At 34.2% G+C, this 21,896-nt stretch overlaps 1 protein-coding gene and 1 long non-coding RNA gene across 2 annotated transcripts; one reads left to right on the top strand and one right to left on the bottom strand.

Moving 5' to 3' along the window:
* Nucleotides 1-6,031: 6,031 nt before the first annotated feature.
* On the bottom strand, nucleotides 6,032-6,934 carry LOC131624013 (uncharacterized). Its single transcript, XR_009290420.1, has 3 exons — nucleotides 6,780-6,934; nucleotides 6,489-6,621; nucleotides 6,032-6,361 (listed from the first exon to the last, which is right to left on the bottom strand). It is a non-coding gene; the product is annotated as an uncharacterized LOC131624013 (long non-coding RNA).
* Nucleotides 6,935-10,362: 3,428 nt separating this feature from the next.
* LOC131624025 (uncharacterized) lies at nucleotides 10,363-11,007 on the top strand. Its single transcript, XM_058895024.1, has one exon. It carries the CDS (start codon nucleotides 10,363-10,365, stop codon nucleotides 11,005-11,007), a length of 645 nt encoding a protein of 214 aa, XP_058751007.1.
* Nucleotides 11,008-21,896: the final 10,889 nt, after the last annotated feature.

Raw genomic sequence — 21,896 nt, 5'->3', positions numbered from 1 at the left:
TGTGAAATTCTAAGTTTCACCGGCCTCCGATTCATATCTCTAGAATCTAAGCCACACTTCCGATCCGGACAAGACCAAAGTCCACCAATTGTAAACATATAGTTTACGGCTTCCGATTCACTCTAGAATCCAAGCCCGCTTGTGTTTCAAAGCAAATCCACCTGTGTTTCAAGGCACACTATTATATGAATGTATGTACAATATCACAAATATATGCAATTAAGATCATCTCTACCATCTTAACTTTCCGCATATCACAATAATTCAACTCTACGAATTATCCACCAATTGTACACAACATTCACAACACACACACATCATTCACATATGAGAGGTCAATTAATCAATTACGATTCACACAATCCAATTAACACTAGTAACCATACTATCTCATGTTAATTCTCATTTACCGCATATATATGAATATACACATTATCAAAACAACATCATTGACATAGCAATATATTATTCTCGACATAAATATTCAACCAAAACACAATTACGGTCAAATTCTCAAAATACCGTAATTTTCCGATAAACCGAATAATAGATCCAAGTCCGAACATAATCCAATCAAATCAACTCAATGCAATCAATACAACTATTAATTATCAATTAATATTATCTACTGTCAACAAAACTATTTTTATTGAAAAGAATGTCACGCTAGCTTTCTAACGCTTCGAACGGTACTCAAAACGGATTCACGGTTTGAAAGTTATGAATTTGTAAAATTTTCAACGAGAATACAAACACCGACATCAAAAACTAACAACTCTAAACATATAAGAATAACTCTTATGAATTTAATTGGCTAACGGTCTGACTCAAAGTAATAATAAAATAACCTTAAAGAGTCAAATACCCTCAATTTTAATTATCTGACTCATCGGGTTCAACTCTAAGCAATTTAAAAACAACTCTAACAACTCTAAACATGTCAGAGTTACTCAAACAAATAAAAATATATCTCTAAAGTATTTCAAAATACTCTAAAATACTCAATTGACAACACTGACATAATAAAAATTGACTTGATTAGCTAAATAACTCAAACTCAATTTTGTTAATGACTCAAATTTAAGTTTAAACATACCAATTTATTTAAATAAACAATAGTATATATTTATTATTATATTTGATTAAAAGTAGTGTAATCTACTAAATCTGTACTAACAGTATGTTTGTGTGATGATATTATTTATTTATTTTCATAAGTAGTATGGTTCATTTAATTAAAACTAACAGTATGTAGTAACAAATCAATACTATCTACCTTGCTTTGTTTTTAAAACATATGTACTGATTGTTCATGCACTGAGTGTTGCGGACAGCATAACTATCTCTAATGGAAATTGTATATCAAATTGTTAATGAAATGACACTACATTATACATCAATTTAGCATATCTATCAAATTTTTCTATTCAATCTAACAAAACAATAGCTGCTACAGTATCAGCCACTTTGTCATTCCTCATTTAATTCTTAAGTAAAGCTACAACGTATGTATTAAGGAAGCCAACTAAGCCATATATAATGGAATAAATCGGTACTGTAATGCATATTTATCTCTAATATCGGAGCTGTATATAATTAAAGACAACCATAAGAATATCGTTATCAAATTATATGTATTAAATCACACAAATTTAATACCAATAAAATCAGCAGAACATCAATTTATCATAAAACCATAGAGATGTAGGAGTTTCAACCTAAACATGTCAAAACCTAAAAATTGAAGAACAAAATTCTTAAATCATATAGCTACCCATTGACCCAATCATACTAGCCCATAATAATAAGGATTCTCCCCCTTACCTTGAATCAATCTCCTTCTATCTTCTAGTTTCTCCCCAAATCCTCTTCTCTTCTCTTCTAGCCTCCTTTTTCTTCCTTTTCCCCAAATGAGTTATATCCTCTAAAACTCTATTTTCCTTACTATCTCTATTTTTAATGGGCTTAACCCACAATCATTTTCATATTTTATTTCTACTACTTAAGCCCAATTAATTATATCTCTCTAATAACTTAATTAACTTATTAAACCCAATAAACACAATTATACACAAAATTAAGTAATTCAATTAATTATTATATCTCATAACAATTAAATAATTATTTAACACACCAAGTAAAATAAAATAATATAATAAAATAAATACGGATAAAATCCTCTAATAACTCAATGTCTCATATTTCCGGTATAATCTTAATTACTTGGAAAATTTCCAAAACGCTAAATATTAACTCATTAATATTTCTAACACTAAAAATATTAAAATTTTTGATTAAATATTAATCCGCTATCCCGAACTAATATCGACTAAATCGTCCCAAAACGCGAAAATTTTAATAAACATCAGAAATGACTAAATTAAGCAAATAATTATTAAAAAAACCAAATAATAGAATTCCTAATATAATTAATAAAAATATTAATAAAAATCAGGATGTTACAGTATACACCAAATCATCAACATAAAGGGCAACAAGAAGGATATCATCTTTACCTTGATGCTTCACATACAAGGTATGCTCACTCTGACTTCTTTGAAATCCTTGTTGAATGAAGTAGCTGTCAATTTCACTATACCATGCTCTAGGGGCTTGTTTCAACCTATAGAGAGCTTTCTTCAACTTGTAAACTTTTTCTTCTTGGCCTTTAGTCACAAAGCCTTGAGGTTGCTGCACATATACCTCTTCTTTTAATTCTCCATTCAGGAAAGCTGACTTCACATCAAGTTGGTACAGGTTCCACCCTTTCTGTGCTGCTAATGCAATAACTGTTCGTACAGTATCCAATCTTGCAACAGGGGCAAAAGTTTCATTATAGTCAATTCCAGGCTATTGTGCATAGCCTTTTACTACCAATCTAGCTTTGGCTCTTTGAATTGAACCATCTGGATTATGCTTTAATTTGTACACCCACTTTACTCCAATAGCTTCTTTGTCATTTGGCTTTTCAACTAGCTGCCATGTTTTGTTTTTCTCAATGGCATTTATCTCTTCTTGCATTGCATTACTCCAAACATCTTCTTTGATTGCTTCATCAAAATTGTCTGGTTCCACAACACAATAGTTACATCTTGCATAAATATCACTCAAATCCTTCAATTTTATTGGAGTTGAGCTGGGAGATGATGAACTTGAACTTGATGAACTTGGAGAGGATGAGGAACTTGGTGTACATGGGGCTGGTTGCTCATTCTCAGGTGCTGAATGTTGTTGTAATATGATTGCAGGGACTGTTTTCTCCTTCATTTTGTCTTCTTCCCAATTCCAAGAAGCATTCTCATCAAATACAACATCCCGGCTAATGATCACCTTGTTTGTCTTCAAGTTATAAAGTCTATAGCCCTTCGACATGGAACTATAGCCAATAAAAACACATCTTTCACTTGTTTCTTCCAGCTTTGTCCTCTTGTGTTTAGGAATTTGAGCATAGCAAACACATCCAAAAATTTTAAGATGGTTCACCGATGGTGTTCTTCCACTCCAAGCTTCAAATGGAGTCTTTTTCCACACGGCCTTTGTTGGACACTTGTTCATCAAATACACAGCAGTGTTAACGGCCTCGGGCCAAAAGGTTTTAGGTAAACCTTTCTCAAGTAGCATAGATTTCTCCATCTCCATCACAGTTTGGTTCTTTCTTTCAGATACACCATTTTGCTGAGGTGTATAGCCAACAGTGAGCTGTCTTTCAACACCTTCATCTTCACAAAATTTGTGAAATTCATTTGAGGTGTACTCCTTTCCTCGATCACTTCTCAGCATCATTATAAATCTTCCACTTTGTTTTTCAACTAATGCTTTAAACTTCTTAAAGATTACAAACGCTTCAGATTTTTGTCTCATGAAATATACCCAAGTCATGCGGGTAAAGTCGTCAATAAACAAGATAAAGTACTTGTTTTTTCCATGAGATAAAGTATTCATAGGACCACACACATCTGTGTGTACAAGTTCCAATACTTGTTTGGCTCTCCATGCATTTTCCTTTGGAAATGGTTGCCGGTGGTGTTTGCCAAGGACACATCCTTCACACACACCAGATTTTTCTTCAATTCTTGGTAGCCCATACACCATCTTCTTTTGATAGAGTAACTTGAGACTTTCATAATTCAAATGCCCAAGTCTCCTGTGCCATAAACACGAGTCATTCTCTTCTCTAGCCATCATGCTTACATTTTTCTCATAGTTGAAAGATAGTGGAAAGCTATTGTTGCTAGTCATCTTCACAACGGCAACACTTCTTCTTTCTGAGTCAAAAATTCTGCACTCTCTATTCTCAAAGTTTAGAGAATAGCCGTGCTCCAGAAGTTGTCCAATGCTAAGCAAATTTTCGTCTAATTCTGGCACATAAAGCGTGTCATGTATGACTTTGATTCCTTGCTTTGTGGTGACTCCAATGCTTCCTTTCCCTTTCACTTCGACATGTTCTCCATTGCCCAATTTAACTTTCGAGCCGAATGAAGAATCAATCTTTATAAATGCTTCCTTTTGTCCGGTCATATGGTTGCTACAACTGCTGTCCAAATACCAAAAAATTTTACCTTCTTCATGCAATGCTTTTTGACAAGCAAAAAAAAAAATTCCTTCATCAGATTCTCCTTCTGCGTACGAAGCATGTTGCTGATTTGCAAGACGACAATCCTTTTGAAGGTGCCCGAATCTCTTGCAATTATGACATTGCGGTTTGCCTTTGTTCCAACAATCCTTCTCGTCATGATTGCCGCTGTTACAAATTTTGCACCATTTGTTTGATGCTTCATTCCATCTTCCGCCATTTGCGCCTCTTCCAGATCTGCCACGTTGGTTTCGACATCTGCCTCTGCCTCTTCCAAATCTGCCACCTCTAGAAGACTCACCTCTAGTTTGTATTTGGGGCTTATTTTCACCATTGTTGGGCTGAATGTTCAGTTTAGATTGAAAGGCACTCTCAATTGATTTTTCAGAATGTCGTAACATCCTTTGCTTGTAGGATCTCAAAGACCTCATCAACCCTTGAACAGTCAAGGTTGATAGATCCTTGGTTTCTTCTATCACACCCACCATTGGGTCAAATCTTGCTGTCAAACTAATCAGAATTTTATCAACAATTCTGCGATCTTCTATCGTATCACCATGCGACTTCATCTGATTCACCAACTCGGAGAGTCTGTTGAAGTACTCATTCAGACTCTCGTTCTCCTTCATCCTTTCATTTTGGTAATCTCTCTTAAGAGATTGAAGCTTCACCGTTCGCACCTTTGAGTCTCCTTCGAACTCTTGTTGTAGGATACTCCAGGCTTCTTTCGATGTTTTAGCTCTAATAATCCTTGGGAAAATGGATAGAGAGACTCCTCTTTGAATCATTCCGAGAACTCCAGCATGTGTGATCTTCTTCTTCTTCAACTCTTCAAGCCGTTGGCTTGATTCTTCAGCTTTTTCTTTTGATTTTTCAGCCTCCGTTGGTGCCGGTTCTTCATATCCGTTTTTGACATACTCTAGAACATCCAAAGATGTGAATAGAGTCTCCATTTTAACAGCCCAAAAATCATAGTTCTCTCCTTCAAATAGAGGAACTTTGACATTGCTGTAAGTTGCGGAAGGGTTGTTTGTAAAAGCCATAACTTTTGTTGTTTTTGTTGGGGCTGCAAGGATCTGCAGCTCTGATACCACTCTATTGGTGGTATTCTAGAGGTGGTATGTGATAAATTATGGTGTTGCAGGATTCTGCAGAGGAAAACTGGTTTTTTTGACACTTTTTGCACTATACTTCCACTGGTGGAAGATATGCTTTAAAACTGCACCGGACACTTTTCTCACTATACTTCCACTGGTGGAAGATATGCTTTAAAACTGCTATTTTATTGAATTTACCACCAACTGTTGTATGTTTCTTAACATTACAAAGCCTTTATATAGGCTTGAATCAAAACTGACTTAGAAGACAATAAGATGATAATTAAGACGAGGACTCTTTGATTCTCTCAATTTTAATGATACAATTCTAACATAAAGACAATCATTATAATGTGATGGTTACACTTCTTTCATAATGCTCACTAATAGTGGTGGTTACAACACATTAATTTTAACAGGTCACTTAACTGTGTTTGAAAACTTAAAGCATGCGTAAAAGTGTGCAGATAATACATAACTACATGCAAGTTCTTCTGGGCAATTTTCGCATACGTGATCTCTCTGGTCCAGCTATACACCCCAGGGTATTATTCCTCCCCTGAATCATCACTATCTGAGTCACTGCTTTGAAATATCCAGTAGAGGATCATCGAGTGTCTCTATAACTCTAGCTTGAACACGGCTTATTCCTTGAAATATCCATTCAGATGAATCCTCTGAGCTGGTTTCACTATAAACACGTAATCAATGTTAAGTTGTATGTTTGACTTTTGAACATACCAATCATATCTTTAACATGCAGACAACTAACACTTAAGTATGCTACACCCTTTTTTCAATCTATACATACTATTTACCTGCTACTATCAGATGAGGTTGATATGTGATCAGCATACACGTTCAGAGTTTTTCCCTTTCACTAAGTTCAAGTCAACACCATGACCAATAACACTTCCACCACTTGCCTGACCGGCGAAAAAGTTTGAAGACCTGGGTACATAAACATAAGACATGCAACATCCGAAAAATATGAAACCCAGAAAACCAAGAATGCTGAAACATCATGCATGTAGAACTGCAGTTGCAGCTAATACATAAATACAAAAGGAGACTTTACGATATTTAAACAGCGTAGGAGAAAAAAACACCATTTCATTCCATACTTGTAGCTAGAGGAGCTCTTCTTTTCATTGACCATTCTTGAATACGGATTCATGCGGGAACAGGATATGGAGTTTGTGATATCTATAAACCTAATGCTTGCATATGTTGGATTGAATGTCCTTCTTGTAGTCTTTAAATAGTGGTGTCTTAGGCCCCTCAATCCATCAATTAGGCATGGATTTCTCTACATAGGAAGATAATTAAATAGAAAAGATTTTGATCTCCCACACGTTTCCTTTCCTTTGCCCTTTGGAGTCTCATTCTTTATTTGCTACATCTACCATGTTGAGAAATGCATAAAATATAAAAAAAAAAACATTGTAACACACCAATACTACACTAAATACTTCAGAAAAATATATATGTAAATTATTTTATATTGTTTAACAATGTACATAACAATTAAATTATATTTTAAGTATAATATGTTACTTTTTCATGTACATTATGTAATATTAAATTAATTATTTTATTAATATAATAGATTTTTAGTCTCTATACAGTTGTGTAATCTAAGATTCTTGCAAATATTTATCAAAATTTTTGGCACTACTATAACTTATTTAATGATAGAATACATGTTATAGTTTATAATTTATGACTAAAAAAAAGTTTGGCACTATTATAATTTTTTTTTAACTGAATATACGTTATAGTTTATAACTTATAACATATAAATAAGTTAAGAAAATCTATTAAAGTCTTGATATAACAAAGTAATTTTTAGAGTTCATAATGAGCTATTATATTACTTAGAAATATAACTAACTATGTGTTGTATCAAATATATGATCTATGTTGTTTATTAAATTTTAATTTTGAAGAATCTACCATAAACAATTAACATAAAAAATTCAAATCAATTCCATGACACTGAATGAATACAACTCTATCATTAAAATCAATTGTATATATTAATATATGTATTTTGAAGTAGCAATCAAAAATTAAAAAATTAAATCAACTCTAGGTTGTGTTAACTTATATATTAAGCTGGCATTGTTCATTCGACATATATTCAACATGTGATATAAAATATAATATAATAAGTGTAGAAGAAACATGTGTATGTAACTAAGTATAGGTTTTAGAAACTGAGTTTGCAATATCGGCTAAATACCTTCATTTGCAGAAAGCTAATTTATATTTGCTGAAAAAACATTTGATTTAATATTAGTTAGTGCGAATCTCAAAAAAAAAGATGAGAGAGAAACAAGAGAGAGCGCCAAGATCAGACTTTTCTGTATTTTCATTTCAAACCAAGCAATCATGGAGGAAGGATGGATTCAAGTGAAGGAGAGGAACAGCAGGAGGTTTGGAGGAGGCACAAAATGGGACATACTCAAAAAGGAACATGGTGTGAAGAGGAACCTGTTAACAACAATTTTTATCACTGAATTTGGGGATAAATGGAATGCCAGAGATCTGTTTATGGAGTTTAAGGAACTAGGACTGATAGAGGAGATAGTTATACCTCCTAAGAGAGATTGGAGAGGCAACCGTTTTGGATTCGTTCGATTCATCAATGCTGAGGATGAGAAGAATCTGGAGACTAAAATGGATAACATTTGGCTAGAAGGAGTAAAACTTAAAGCTAACATTTCTAAGATCAAAAGGAAAGAAGAACCATTGATTCATAGGAATAACAACAGACAGAGTGTTGGTAGCGACATAGGTAGCAGACCTGAACATGTTAAGGAGAGAAGGTTCTTTAACATCACTTCTTCCGGCCCTTCTCGATCCTATGCGGAGGCAATCACAGGAGATATTTTGAAGAAACCTACAGAAAATAAAGAAGCTTGTAAGACTTTCTTTTATTCCTCTTCTGAGGTTGAATCTAACAGATTTTGCAAGGCCAAAGTAGGAGTTGTTCGTAGCCCAGGACTTGCATTTGGAGTAGCACAGAGCCTCCTTGAAGAGGGATTTTTCTCTATCACTGCGACAGCGTTGGACCCTAACTTATGTCTTCTGGAGGAAGAAAACGATGGAGATTTGGAGAACCTATTAGCAGAAGAAGCTGAGTGGAAAAACCAATGGTTCAAAGAAGTTAGAAATTGGAAGAAATCGGATGCGGAGTGCGCGAGAATGGTGTGGATCTCCATCTTCGGGATCCCTTGCTTTGTCAAAAATGAGAGCTTCATCAATCTTCTCTTGGCTTATATTGGGAAAGTTGTCAACCCAGAAACAATCAACAACAAACCTAACAGATTGGATACTCTTAATATTATGATTTGCACAGATTCAGTGGATCTAATCAGAAACAGAGTCAAAACGTGCATAGATGGAATCTGGTTCAACTTACTGATCATTGAAGATGTTACTCTCCACTAAGAGATGAACTCAACGTTGTCCCAAAGTGTCCGCTCGTACTCGGATGAAGAATCATCAATCTCTTCCCCAGATTCTTCGGCCAAAGGCGATTTGCCTTTGTATGTTCGTTCGCACTCTGGTTCACCGCAGCTCTCGAATTTGGACCGGCCACTGCGATACACCGTCGACCACCTTGTTAAATCGCATCGGGAACCGAATCGTTCTTTTGGAGTTGATGATGATAGTTTGTCAAAAACTCAGAAGGGTGAAGGCGACAGATCAAGAAAAGAAGGGGTTTGTTGTACAAGCTTTAATGGTTCAGACTCTGTAGCGGACAACCTTAATCCTCTTTTAGGGAAGGCAACTTCTTCAGACCCTATCTCTATGAAGACTTGCAGCAGAGGCACAGAGGTTGCGTTTTCAGATAACACGCCGTTGAGGAGAAAGAGGGATTTAGGGATTTCTCATGTGGACCCAGCAGGTTTAATTGTTAATGATTTATTTGGTGATAATATTATTAAAGAATCGGTGGACATTGGTTATGGGTGTGGGGGCCACTCGGAAAGTGGTACTACACATGAAACGGTCAACTTTCAACATTTTGAAACTAAAGCTATTATTGACGTGGATAAAGGTGGGCCCAGCTCAGTTTTTCCTATCTGTTATTCCAATGCAGAAAAAGTCTCACCTTCGCACACAAATAGCATTCTTGTGTCTTCTCACAATATCTCCACCAATTCTAACAAAAATCGTGTCTCTTTTCAATTGAAAAGTGCGTAATTAATTAGGAAGAGGAAAGGAACCAGAGGTAGAAACTCCAAAACATTGTGCTTTGATGATCAATGTCAAATTGTGAAGAATTCGAAAATTTCTAGGAAAAAAATAGGGGAGGTGCTGGACTTAGGGGAGAAAGTTCTTGATTTTACTCATCCAATTCAGGGTGGGGTTCATCACAAAGGAAGATAATTCAACAGGGCACTGAGCTTTAACTCACCAAACAGAGAAAAATAATCTTCTTTCTTACAATGTACCTTTAACTTGTGAGTCCATCTCAAGCATGGATATTTGAAACTACAATAGAAGATGAATTAACAGTGTGAGCAACAATGCATCAGAGGGGCTTTGGAACTCCATGTCTAAACTATGAATCATCAATATTTCAAACAATTTTGATCCGATCAAAAGCTTGAAGGAAATGGAATTAAGGGATCATGAAGGTGTGAAGGTGGAAAAGGGGACCCAAAATGGTGTGCCCCCATGATTATTCTTTCGTATAATATCCGTGGTGGCGGGAATCGGGTTAAGCGCAAGAGAGTCGGATTTCTAATTCAAAAGGGTGATGTTGATATTTGCTTCATTCAAGAAACAAAACTTAGCGGAATTGGTGTGGATGCGGTTAGAGAGTTGTGGGGAGGTGTTGACGTTGAATGGTCTTACTTGGATGCTACCGGAGCCTCCGGTGGAATTCTAACTATGTGGAAGAAAGACTTATTTTCTCTCATTTATAGTTTTAGGGGAGAAGGCTTTCTTGGTCTTTGTGTAAAGAAGGATGGAAAACTTATTTATTATGTCAATGTTTATGCTTCATGTGACAAAGTCATTAGGAGAAGAACTTGGAAGAATCTTTGTGAGTTCAAGCATAATAACACCGTCGGATCTTGGTGCATTGGGGGTGACCTCAACTCTATATCTACTATTGATGAAATAACTGGTGTTACTATTAGTGACTATAGTAGGGATTCAAGATCATTCAATGAATTCATAGAGGAAATGGAGTTGGTGGATCTTCCCACTATAGGTGGCAAGTTTACTTGGTTCAAAAGCAACGGGAAGGCGATGAGTAGGCTCGATAGATTTTTATTATCGGAGTGCTACATAGAATATAGTAGGGTGGATGGTTAATTTATAGGAGAGAGGGATGTGTCGGATCATGCACCCATTTGGTTGAAAAACAATAGAAAGGATTGGGGACCTAAGCCTTTTAAGTTTAACAACTTATGGCTAAAGCATGAGGAGTTTGATAATTTTGTTAAAGAGGAGTGGAACAAAATAGTAGTTAAAGGGAGATGGGACTATTGCTTGGTGGAAAAGTTGAAAATCCTTAAAAGTCGGATCTCTTGGTGGAATAAAACGGTTTATGGTTAGATTGACCTCAAGATTGACAAAGACGTGAAAGAGATGTATTCTTTAGATAACTTGTTTGTTCATTTTGCAGGTAACGTCTCGGAAGAGGTGGTTGAGAAAAGGTTGAAAGTGGTGGAGGACTTTTGGAATAATCTTAACAAAAAAGAAGGGTTTCTTAGATTAAAGCCGAGACAACTTTGGCTCACCGAGGGGGATGATAACACACGCTTTTTCCATAATTCCTTAAAAGATAGAAGAAGAAGGAATTCTTTATGCACCATGGAGACTAGGGGGGAGAATGGAAGAGGTCAAGGATATTAAAGACTATATTTTCAAGCACTTTGAAGGATTATTTAAAGAAGAGGTTTGCACTAGACCGGAACCGCATGGGATTGAATTGAAAGCGTTATCTCTAGGGGATTCTTTGGATCTTGAAAAACCTTTTTCCGAGGATGAGATCAAGGATGCTATTTGGTCGTGTGATGGGAATAAAAGCCCGGGCCGGATGGTTTTTCTATGGAGTTCTTTAAAAGATTTTGGCATCTTCTTAAAGAAGATTTGATGAAGCTATGTAACGATTTCTTCTTAAAAGGTACGCTTGTCAAAGCCATTTCTTCTTCTTTTCTTGCGCTAATTCCTAAAAAGAAGAATCCTCAAGAATTATCCGAATACCGTCCTATTTGTTTAGTGGGGAGTATCTACAATATTCTTGCAAAGATTTTGGCGGCTAGAATGAGGGGTGTTTTGGATAAATTGATTTCTACCAATCAAACCGCCTTTGTTCCGGGTAGGAGTATGATGGATGGAGTCCTAATGGTTAATGAGATTCTTGATTGGGCCAAAAGAAAAAATAGAGGGTGTCTTTTACTTAAAGTGGATTTTGAAAAGGCTTATGACTCTATTTCTTGGAACTACCTTAGATGGATGATAATGAGAAGAATGGGGTTTGGGAAGAGATGGATGAATTGGATGGAATCTTGCATCTTCACTAGTCACATGTCTGTTTTGGTGAACGGTAGTGCTACCAAAGAGTTTAAAGTTCATCGCAGTCTTCGTCAAGGTGATCTGATTTCGCCTTTTCTCTTTGTTATAGCTATGGAAGGTCTTAGTGCTCTCATGAGGAAATCGGTAGAGGTGGGGGATTTTCAACCTTTCAAAATCGGTGAAGATGATTATGTGGATATTTTCCAATTTGCGGATGACACCGTAATTTTAGGAGAACCTACAAGTGACAACATTTGGAGCATGAAAGTGATTTTGAGAGGTTTTGAGCTTGTATCCAGATTGAAAATTAATTTCCACAAAAGCAATTTCTTTGGTACTAACATTGGAGATTGGTTATATACTTCGGCCACTTCTTTCTTATCTTGCAAAAAAGGATCTTTTCCTTTTAAGTTTCTTGGCATTTGGGTTGGAGAAAGAGCTAACAAGACGAAGGTGTGGAAGGACGTGGTTAATAACTTAAAGGCAAAATTGTTGAGGTGGAAGGGGAGAAACATTTCAATAGGTGGAAGGGTGACTCTTATTGGGTCGGTGCTTAACGCAATTCCAATTTTTACCCTTTCCTTTTATAAAGCACCAAGCAAGATTATCAAAGCGATTAGAGGTCTTCTTAGTAATTTTTTGTGGAATGGGAATGCAAATAAAAGAGTCATCCATTGGGTGATGTGGGAGAATGTTTGCAAACCTAAGGAAAAAGGTGGTCTAGGCATTAGAGATGTTGGCGATATGAATAGAGCTCTTCTTATCAAATGGAAGTGGAGAATTTTGAAGGAGGATAATGCCATTTGGAGTAGATTTCTAATCCCGAGATACCATAATCCGAAATTCAAAGTGCTAGCTTCTTGTGGGGATGTTTTAAACCGGGATGATTCTAGTTGGTGGAGAGATATCATCCTTAATGATTTTAATGAGGAGGATAGCGTCGAAGGCTTTTCCGATTGGATTAATTGTGAGTGCGAGAATGGAAACAACATTCTTTTTTGGCATAGTTGTTGGTTGGGCGATCAAACTCTTCGTGAATCCTTACCACATTTGTTCGATCTTTCAACCAATAAACTTTGAAAGGTTAGTGATATCATATCTTGGAATAATGGTGCTTTTTCTTGGAATTTTAACGACCTCTTCGGTCTTAACGGAATGTCTACCTTGAATTTGTCTTCCCTCTTTTCCACCCAAAATGGCACCGTCTCGGATTTGCTTATTCAATTGAGGGACTTAAAAGAATCTTTGGAGAGCATCACTCCGATCATTTCGGACAACGATGTTTTTCATTGGAAACTAAATCCTTCCGGTGTTTTCTCGGTTGCAAGTGTGAATAGCTTGGTTTCTAATGCCAAAGACAATGCTTGGCCAATTTACATTATCAAGTTGTTGGAAACAATGTGGAAGTCTAAGGTTCCGAAAAAGGTCCATATCTTTTCTTGGAAATTCTTTATTGGCCGCCTTCCTTTAAAAGATCTTTTGCTTCATAGGGGGGTTTCTAATTTCACCTCTCTTGATTGTGTTCTTTGTTCCAACCACCCGGAATCTTCGCTCCACCTCTTCTTTCATTGTACCGTTTCGAAGGCGGTGTGGGAGAAAATCTACAATTGGTTGGGAGATGAAGTGGAGTTTAACTTGGACGAGTTCAAGAGCTTCGGTTGCATTCAAGAAAAGGTGAAGAAACACAATATTAGAATTAAATTAAATTCTATTTGGTTAGCTATAATTTGGTGTATTTGGTTGATGAGAAATGCTATTATCTTCGAGAACGCTACTTTTAGCTTTGAAACGGTAATCTCCAACATTTTGTTTTACTCTTGGAGATGGTTAGGTGGTAGTGATTCTTTCTCCAGGACCTCTTTTTATGATTGGTATAAATTACCTCTAAACTGTTTTAACTCTCTATAGAGTTTCTTTGTAAGGGTTGCACCCCTAGTGCGATATCTTATAAAATTGCTTATTAAAAAAAAATTCTATCAGCTGATAAACCAAACCCGCCAACATATGTTTTACGCAATTTTTTATCAGTCTTACTAAACAAAAACATAACATGATAATGGTATAATAAAACATCACATCTGGCTTTGGCTAATATGCATAAGGATTTTACTTATGCACCATGCATAAGCCTACATAAGCCATTGGATCATGTTTTTAATTCAGTATTGAGTATTGAGTGGTGAGTATTGAGTATTGAGTAATAACAATTGATGTCTAGAATTTGATCCAAGAGTCCATAATAATCTATGCATGGTGCATAGATTTTTATCTATGCACGGTAACTGCACCACATCACATCTTGTCTTCTTATATTACATCATTGTTTACACTAAAATGTGATTCCCACAACATGAGTTATAATTATACAATACTGATAAACCAAATATGGCAACAAGCCATTGATACTTAACTGCAACAAAACCATTGAATTACATAATTCAAAGTTATGACCGTTAACAAACACAAACCACCTAACAGATAATAATCCAACAAGTCTTCTCCAAAACACCGATATGATTGGCACAAATATGCATTACAATATCAAACAACATCCCAACAGAATTACCGTTTCTCCACTGACACTGACAGACGAGTCGCATGAGGATATTGAATCGAGAGGGAAAAAACATCACATTCACTCAATGCACGGGCTTCGGCAAAGTCGTACCATCCGTGGCAAATGTACATCTTAGCCTCATCCTTACATTTCTTCAACACGCACGGGTATGCAACTCCCGTGTCACTGTCAAAGAGTTCTATTAAACACTGGGGCTCATGAAAACATTTCCTTATCACGTCTACAGGAAATTGCTGCACAAAGACACAATCAAAATCGTTTATTCAGTCATTTTACATACAACTTTATATCATTCTAATTATTTAATATAAAACTTACAAACACATTAGTCCGGATAACTCGTGCGTCTTTCACCTGTTTGGTCCAATTGCACTCATTGTGGACAAAAGAATTCGGGACATTTTGCTCATTTGATTCAATCCTTCCCTCAACACTACATTTTCAAATGATGCAACATAATATACTTTAGTTAATACTCATTAAACACTGGGGCTCATGAAAACATTTCCTTATCACGTCTATAGGAAATTGCTGCACAAAGACACAATCAAAATCGTTTATTCAGTCATTTTACATACAACTTTATATCATTCTAATTATTTAATATAAAACTTACAAACACATTAGTCCGGATAACTCGTGCGTCTTTCACCTGTTTGGTCCAATTGCACTCATTGTGGACAAAAGAATTCGGGACATTTTGCTCATTTGATTCAATCCTTCCCTCAACACTACATTTTCAAATGATGCAACATAATATACTTTAGTTAATACTCATTATTTACATGGTTTGCATCTGTTTACTACAAGTAATCAATTTTAACAATATAAACTTTAAATAATTCTTCACTATGTAACATTTTCACTAATTTAGAATATTTACCTTCTTGCAGGGGCGGAACTAGGTGTAGGTGAGGAAGTTCAATTGCACCCCCTGGATTTACTTAATTATCACTGATGTTGTTATTATATTCAATTTTGAGCCCCCTCAAAGATTTACTTTGCACCGTTAATTTATGTTCTGCACCTCTTTACTTTATTTTAGACCAATCATAACCTATATGAGTGACATATTCAAATAGAATTGTATAAGCTTAGACTTTAAATTGATTATTTAACTATTTCAACCACCTTTTCTTTTCATCATTATTTTATGGATAAAGCTAACATGTGCTCCAAGGGCACATGTTAAGAAACCTAAATATAGTAAATTTGTATTAGAAAACGGAATAAACACATTAATTACAAACTTTTTATGAAAACAATGCACAATTTCTAAGTAAAAATTTCTACATTTAGTTCTTAACATGTGCCCTAAGGGCACATGTTAGCATGACCCTTATTTTATTACAAACTAATTATTATTAAAGTATTTTATAAAGAAGGACACACATCACCAAGGATTTATCCTCTTACCATTGTAAATACTTATAGACATACATCACCAAGGATTTATCCCCTTACCATTGTAAATACTTATAAAGTATACTATATAATATTAATATATCATAATTTTGTATAATATTTATTTAATAAAGTCGTTTTACTCTTCTGTTTTATGTGAAATCATATTTTAATCTTTCATATTTATAATTTAATTTATTTAACATTTTAAAAATTTATATTTTAATTAATAATTTTATATTTTGTTGTAATATTATTTTGGCTAAAATTTAGAATGGAATTTTATTCTTCCAGTTTTAAAATTAAATTGTTTAAAAATAATTAAAATTCATATACTTTTAAATTTTTAAGTTTAAAACCATGTAAGATATAAAAAACAATTATGAATTAATATTGAAAATTAATTATTTAATATAATACAAATTAAAAAATTATAAATACATAATAAATGTCCTAATGATTCAAAAATATGACAAATCATATATATATATATATATATATATATATATATATATATATATATATATATATATATATATATATATATATATATATATATATATATATATATATATATATATATATATATATATATATATATATATATATATATATATATATATATATATGGCATATAATGTCATATTTATATGAGAATGTGATAATGAACCTGAATCATTGGATTTTAAAATAAATGGTGGAGATTATGGGTGAATCTTTTTTTTCTCTCTCCTACATTTTGAAATAAATGATGTAGGAGAGAGAAAAAAAGATGCACCCATAATCTCCACCATTTATTTTAAAATTTAATGGTTCAGATTCATTCTCACATTCTCATATAATATGCCCTATATATATATATATATATATATATATATATATATATATATATATATATATATATATATATATATATATATATAGAGGAGGGATCAAATTACACCCGAAGAGTTACACCATGAGTTACACTCGTTCAATAACTACATCTCGAATTAATATTTTTTAAATTCAACCGTTGGATTGAAACGTAATATCATATAGATCATACCTATAAAGTTTGAGCTTAATCTATAATGATTTACTATAACATCAAGATATCCAAAGATTAACGTCAAAATGAGCTTTCATATAACGTTAATTTTGATGTAATTCAATGACATAGTAAATCATTATAGATTAAACTCAAACTTTATAGGTATGATCTATATGATATTACGTTTCAATCCAACGGTTGAATTTAAAAAATATTAATTCGAGATGTAGTTATTGAACGAGTGTAACTCGTGGTGTAACTCTTCGGGTGTAATTTGATCCCTCCTCATATATATATATATATATATAAATATGGCATTCTCATATAATATGCCCTATATATATATATATATATATATATATATATATATATATATATATATATATATATATATATATATATATATATATATTAATTCTGCTAAAAAATCTGCACCCCTGGTTCGGGGTCTCGATTCCGCCACCGCCTTCTTGTCATTGCCTTCTCTGCAAAATTATTGCCTTCAACAACATCTTGATTTCCATTATCACCTGATCCCAACACATAAATGCAAATTTTTTTTGTAAGATATCGTTTTACACTTCTTATTTATTTTAAGCTCACACTCTTCCTCTAATTCCACATAATACTGGTACAATTCTTATTTTTCATGCTCCTCATAATATGGTTTCCTCTGACTGCTAGATCTGCATAAAAGATCAACATGCAAAAACATTATTTCTACACCATGCATGGTCGTGCAAAAATGATTTAACAAATCTGTAGTATTAAATGCCCTAGCTTCTTCAACGGAGAGAAATCTAAGACAACACGAGCGTAAACATAAAACAGATTATTTTTCAACAAAAATAGGTACTTCTTCGCAAAAAGTGTTATATATAAGGTGAAAATTAACATGGTGAACCAAATTTATTGGTCTATCATGGTGAATTAAAAATTACTTACTATTACAAGTTAACAAGTTTTTTGCAATTTAAATAAAAGACCAATATATACTACTTTAATTATTTTACAATTTTTACATAAACATCCAAAAAAATATTATTATTTATTGATCCAAATGAATATTTTATTTAATAATTATGAAAGTATTTATTTAATAAAGAAATAATAAACTATTAATAATAGATGAAAACAAAAAACTAAGGACTTATTTAATTTCTATTTTTTTAAAACTTAAAAATTACAAAATTTGTTTGGTTTATATCATTTTAGGAATTGTTTCTCAAAACTATTTAATTAAATTGTTTTTAAAATTGAAAAATTAAAACTTCTAAAAAGCATTTTGCTTTTCATTTTTTTATTTGAGTGATCCGCTGTCGCGCACGGATCAAAAACGAGTATTTTGTAAAATGGTAGTTTAGCGGTAACGACAACTCGAATATCGTTCTCACAAGGATTCTCGTTGATTATTAACCAAAGGTAAATCGATTTAGGGGGGGTTGTTTTAGATTTCGATTAAACAAAATAGTGAAAATAAGTGATTATCAAAATAAGCTGAAATGATTAATCTACTGTTTTGGCTTCCTAACTTATCATCGATCCAAATAATTTCCAACTCACAAGCGGATTCTATTCCCTTTTCGATTATAAAAACAATTATACAAGCACAATTGAAATTATGTGATGTATGTTCCTAATTCCCGAATTAAGCAAACGGATTATATATAGCAATCGTGAATTAAGCAAACACGACAAACATACGCGGATTAAGCAAACGCGATTAAAGTATAGGAACATGCAACCATCGAAATAAATCAATCTAACCTTGGATAATATCGAATTAAGCAAACAACATATCAAAGATTAGAATTGAAAGGAAATAGATTAATTGGAAAATATAAGAACCTCAAAGTATCGGCGGAAACCGTTTACAACAGATTAACCTCTAGGAATTAGTTCTTCATGATCAAACGTACAAGCTCTTCCAAAAATGTGAAAATGGTGATCCATGGTGAACTGTACCGCGGCTTCTACCCTAAGGGGAAAGAGTGCAACCCGTTTTACAATCTAACTGGGTCAAACATACGACCCAGGCCCAAAACTAAATGACCCGAAACTTAACTAAAACTAGTGCTGCAACTTCAACGAATTTTCTGGCCCTTCTACAGTCCGATTATGACTTCGACTCCAACATAAGAATTGTAGCTCTTTCTCTTAGCTTTCCGGCGATTTTTAGAACGCCTCAATCGGACTCCTGGAACTCTAGATATGATCGTTTCCGTGCAGACTGTTAAAGCTGAAAAATAAATACGAAAATCAAATAACAATAAAAATAATTTAAAATATAAAAACATTATAAAATACAAAAATAAGACAAGCAAACCATGGAAATGTATAAGTACAACCGTAGAGGAATGTGCATCAAAATGAACTGATCAAATTCCCCCACACTTGAACTTTTGCACTCCGAGCAAAATGAAAAACAAAACAAAGAAAGCAGAAATACATCAACAGTTACTCATCCTAGGCTACCAATCTTCTTCGGGTAAGTTTGCATCGACAGGTACTAATCTTGCACACTAAGGACATCGTAAGAATACTAACCACAGATATGCAAACATAAGCCTCCTAAATACACAAACCAATTCAAATCATATTATTATACCATAGCCTAACTTACTCATCCTTTTTGCTCTTTTTCATTCAGGCGCAATCACATTAAGCCCGTTATCTCCACACACTTATAGCAGGACGACCGATTAGTGACTCTGATCCTTTTTCACGGGATTCCGGTACTTGCATGGCATAACCCTTTGCTTACTCAGATGTAGTTGCGGGGGATCGGACCGTAATCCTCCCTACCAAGTTCAGCACCAGAAACCGCTGAACCAACTAACAAAGAGTTTTGAAAACTTTTTTTTTTGAAGATTACACAACCGTTGGGTTAAGTGACCGGGTGAGGATCACCAAACTTAGAAGGTGTATTACCTTTTTCTTTTCTCTTTTTTTCTTTTCTTTTCGGAACATTCACTTATATTCATCGGCTTCCTGCGTAAAGTGTGTGAGAGATGGTGCCGACTGCTGAAATAAACTACTCAAGAGCTGTCAAAGAATGAGAATTTAAGGCTAAAACATAATAAAAAATTCAAATCGATTTCCATATGCAGGAGACTTACAGTGTTAGAACGATACCGGTCTTGTGAATTTTTCCCACGTCTCCGCAAACTCGACTCAAATCAGTCTATAGCCTAAAGCTTTCAAGAAGATGCATTTTTTTATTGGTTGAAATTAAAACAAAAACAAAAAAAAATTGAAAGAAAACAAAACAAATAAATGATTCTCTCCCCCACACTTAAGACATACATTGTCCTCAATGAAAGAACATTAATATAAAATAAGAGTGAGAGAAAGGAAAGAACACACCCGAGTAGTCAAGGAGGATAAGTGATCACATAAGCTGCCTTTCCCAAAGAGAGGTCTTCTATATTCTCTTCTTCCAAAGTGGAGCTCTCATGGAGTAGCTTTCGGTAATGCTCATCGTCCTTAAAAAGTGGTTTAGCTCCTTCGCCTTTTATTCCAGGATCAAAGAATGTTCTTCTAAAAGTAAAAGTGTCAAATGGGCACGTGAAGGTGCTCTCATCTTTCACAACATCAAGGAACCAAAGGTTATGGGGCTGCCTCACTACTTTTGCTGCATCTTCAAGTGAGATCCTATGCACACACATGGACAAACTAATATCATAAATGTCATCCAAGGTCCATCCAATTCCTTTGTTATGCTTCTTCAAAACCTGCAAAAACTTACTTTCTTGATCAAAATAAAGTTTAGAAGAAATTATAACTGGAAGTTTTTCATTCATCTCTAAATAAGCATATTTAAGATTTTGAGGAATTGGTTTCAGCTCTTGGGAATGTGGTTGTTCTATAAATGATATTTTCCGGGCAGCTGGGGTGTCGAGAGCTTCATCTACATGAACAACTTCATTTGCAACCTCATCTGCAGTAAGAATATCAACTTGCAAGGCAACCTCAATTTCAGTACAAACAGAGCACATTTTAGTGTCAGTACAAACATCACAAGAGTAAACATCATCAAAACCAGACAATGATGGAAAATCATCTGCAAACAAATCAGTACAAGTACCAACAACATTTTCAGAAAGAAACTCTATTTGAAAAACAGAATGCTCTTCCAAGCATTTTTGGTTTGATCCTTGAGCTTGCTGCATGGCATTCATCAAAGTGGCAAGCTGTCCAATCTGTGTTTGCAAAGTCTGGAGAGTAGAATCTACTTGCTGTTGATACTGAAGATTATTTGCAGCCATTTGTTTGACAATATCCTCTAGTGAAGGTTCGGAAGGTGCAGAGCACACAACCTGAAATTCCTTCAGATGCTTATTCGGATCCTCACCTGCAAAACCATTAAACCTAGGCAACATATGTGTTAAACCATATTCCAATTCAAAAGGTGCATCACCCGTAGGATAGTCAACACATAAACCATTATATTTCACACTAGGGACAGCCAACTGCGTTAGTGTTCTTTGTTCAGCCATGGGTTCAACAAACACCGAAATACCGATTATGTCCCATACATGCAGAAACGAATAGAAAGAATAAAAACGATTAAAATAAATTCAGAAAAATATAAAAACACGAAAATTAATCTAATTAAGACAAATAAGAATTTTGAGAATTTTTTTGGATTTTTTTGACTCTATGAAA

Source organism: Vicia villosa, unplaced genomic scaffold, assembly GCF_029867415.1.
Source record: "Vicia villosa cultivar HV-30 ecotype Madison, WI unplaced genomic scaffold, Vvil1.0 ctg.000098F_1_1, whole genome shotgun sequence".
NCBI classification, from domain to species: Eukaryota; Viridiplantae; Streptophyta; class Magnoliopsida; order Fabales; family Fabaceae; genus Vicia; species Vicia villosa.
The sequence above is the reverse complement of the archived record's forward strand: the minus strand, read 5'-3'. Positions and strand labels throughout refer to the sequence as shown.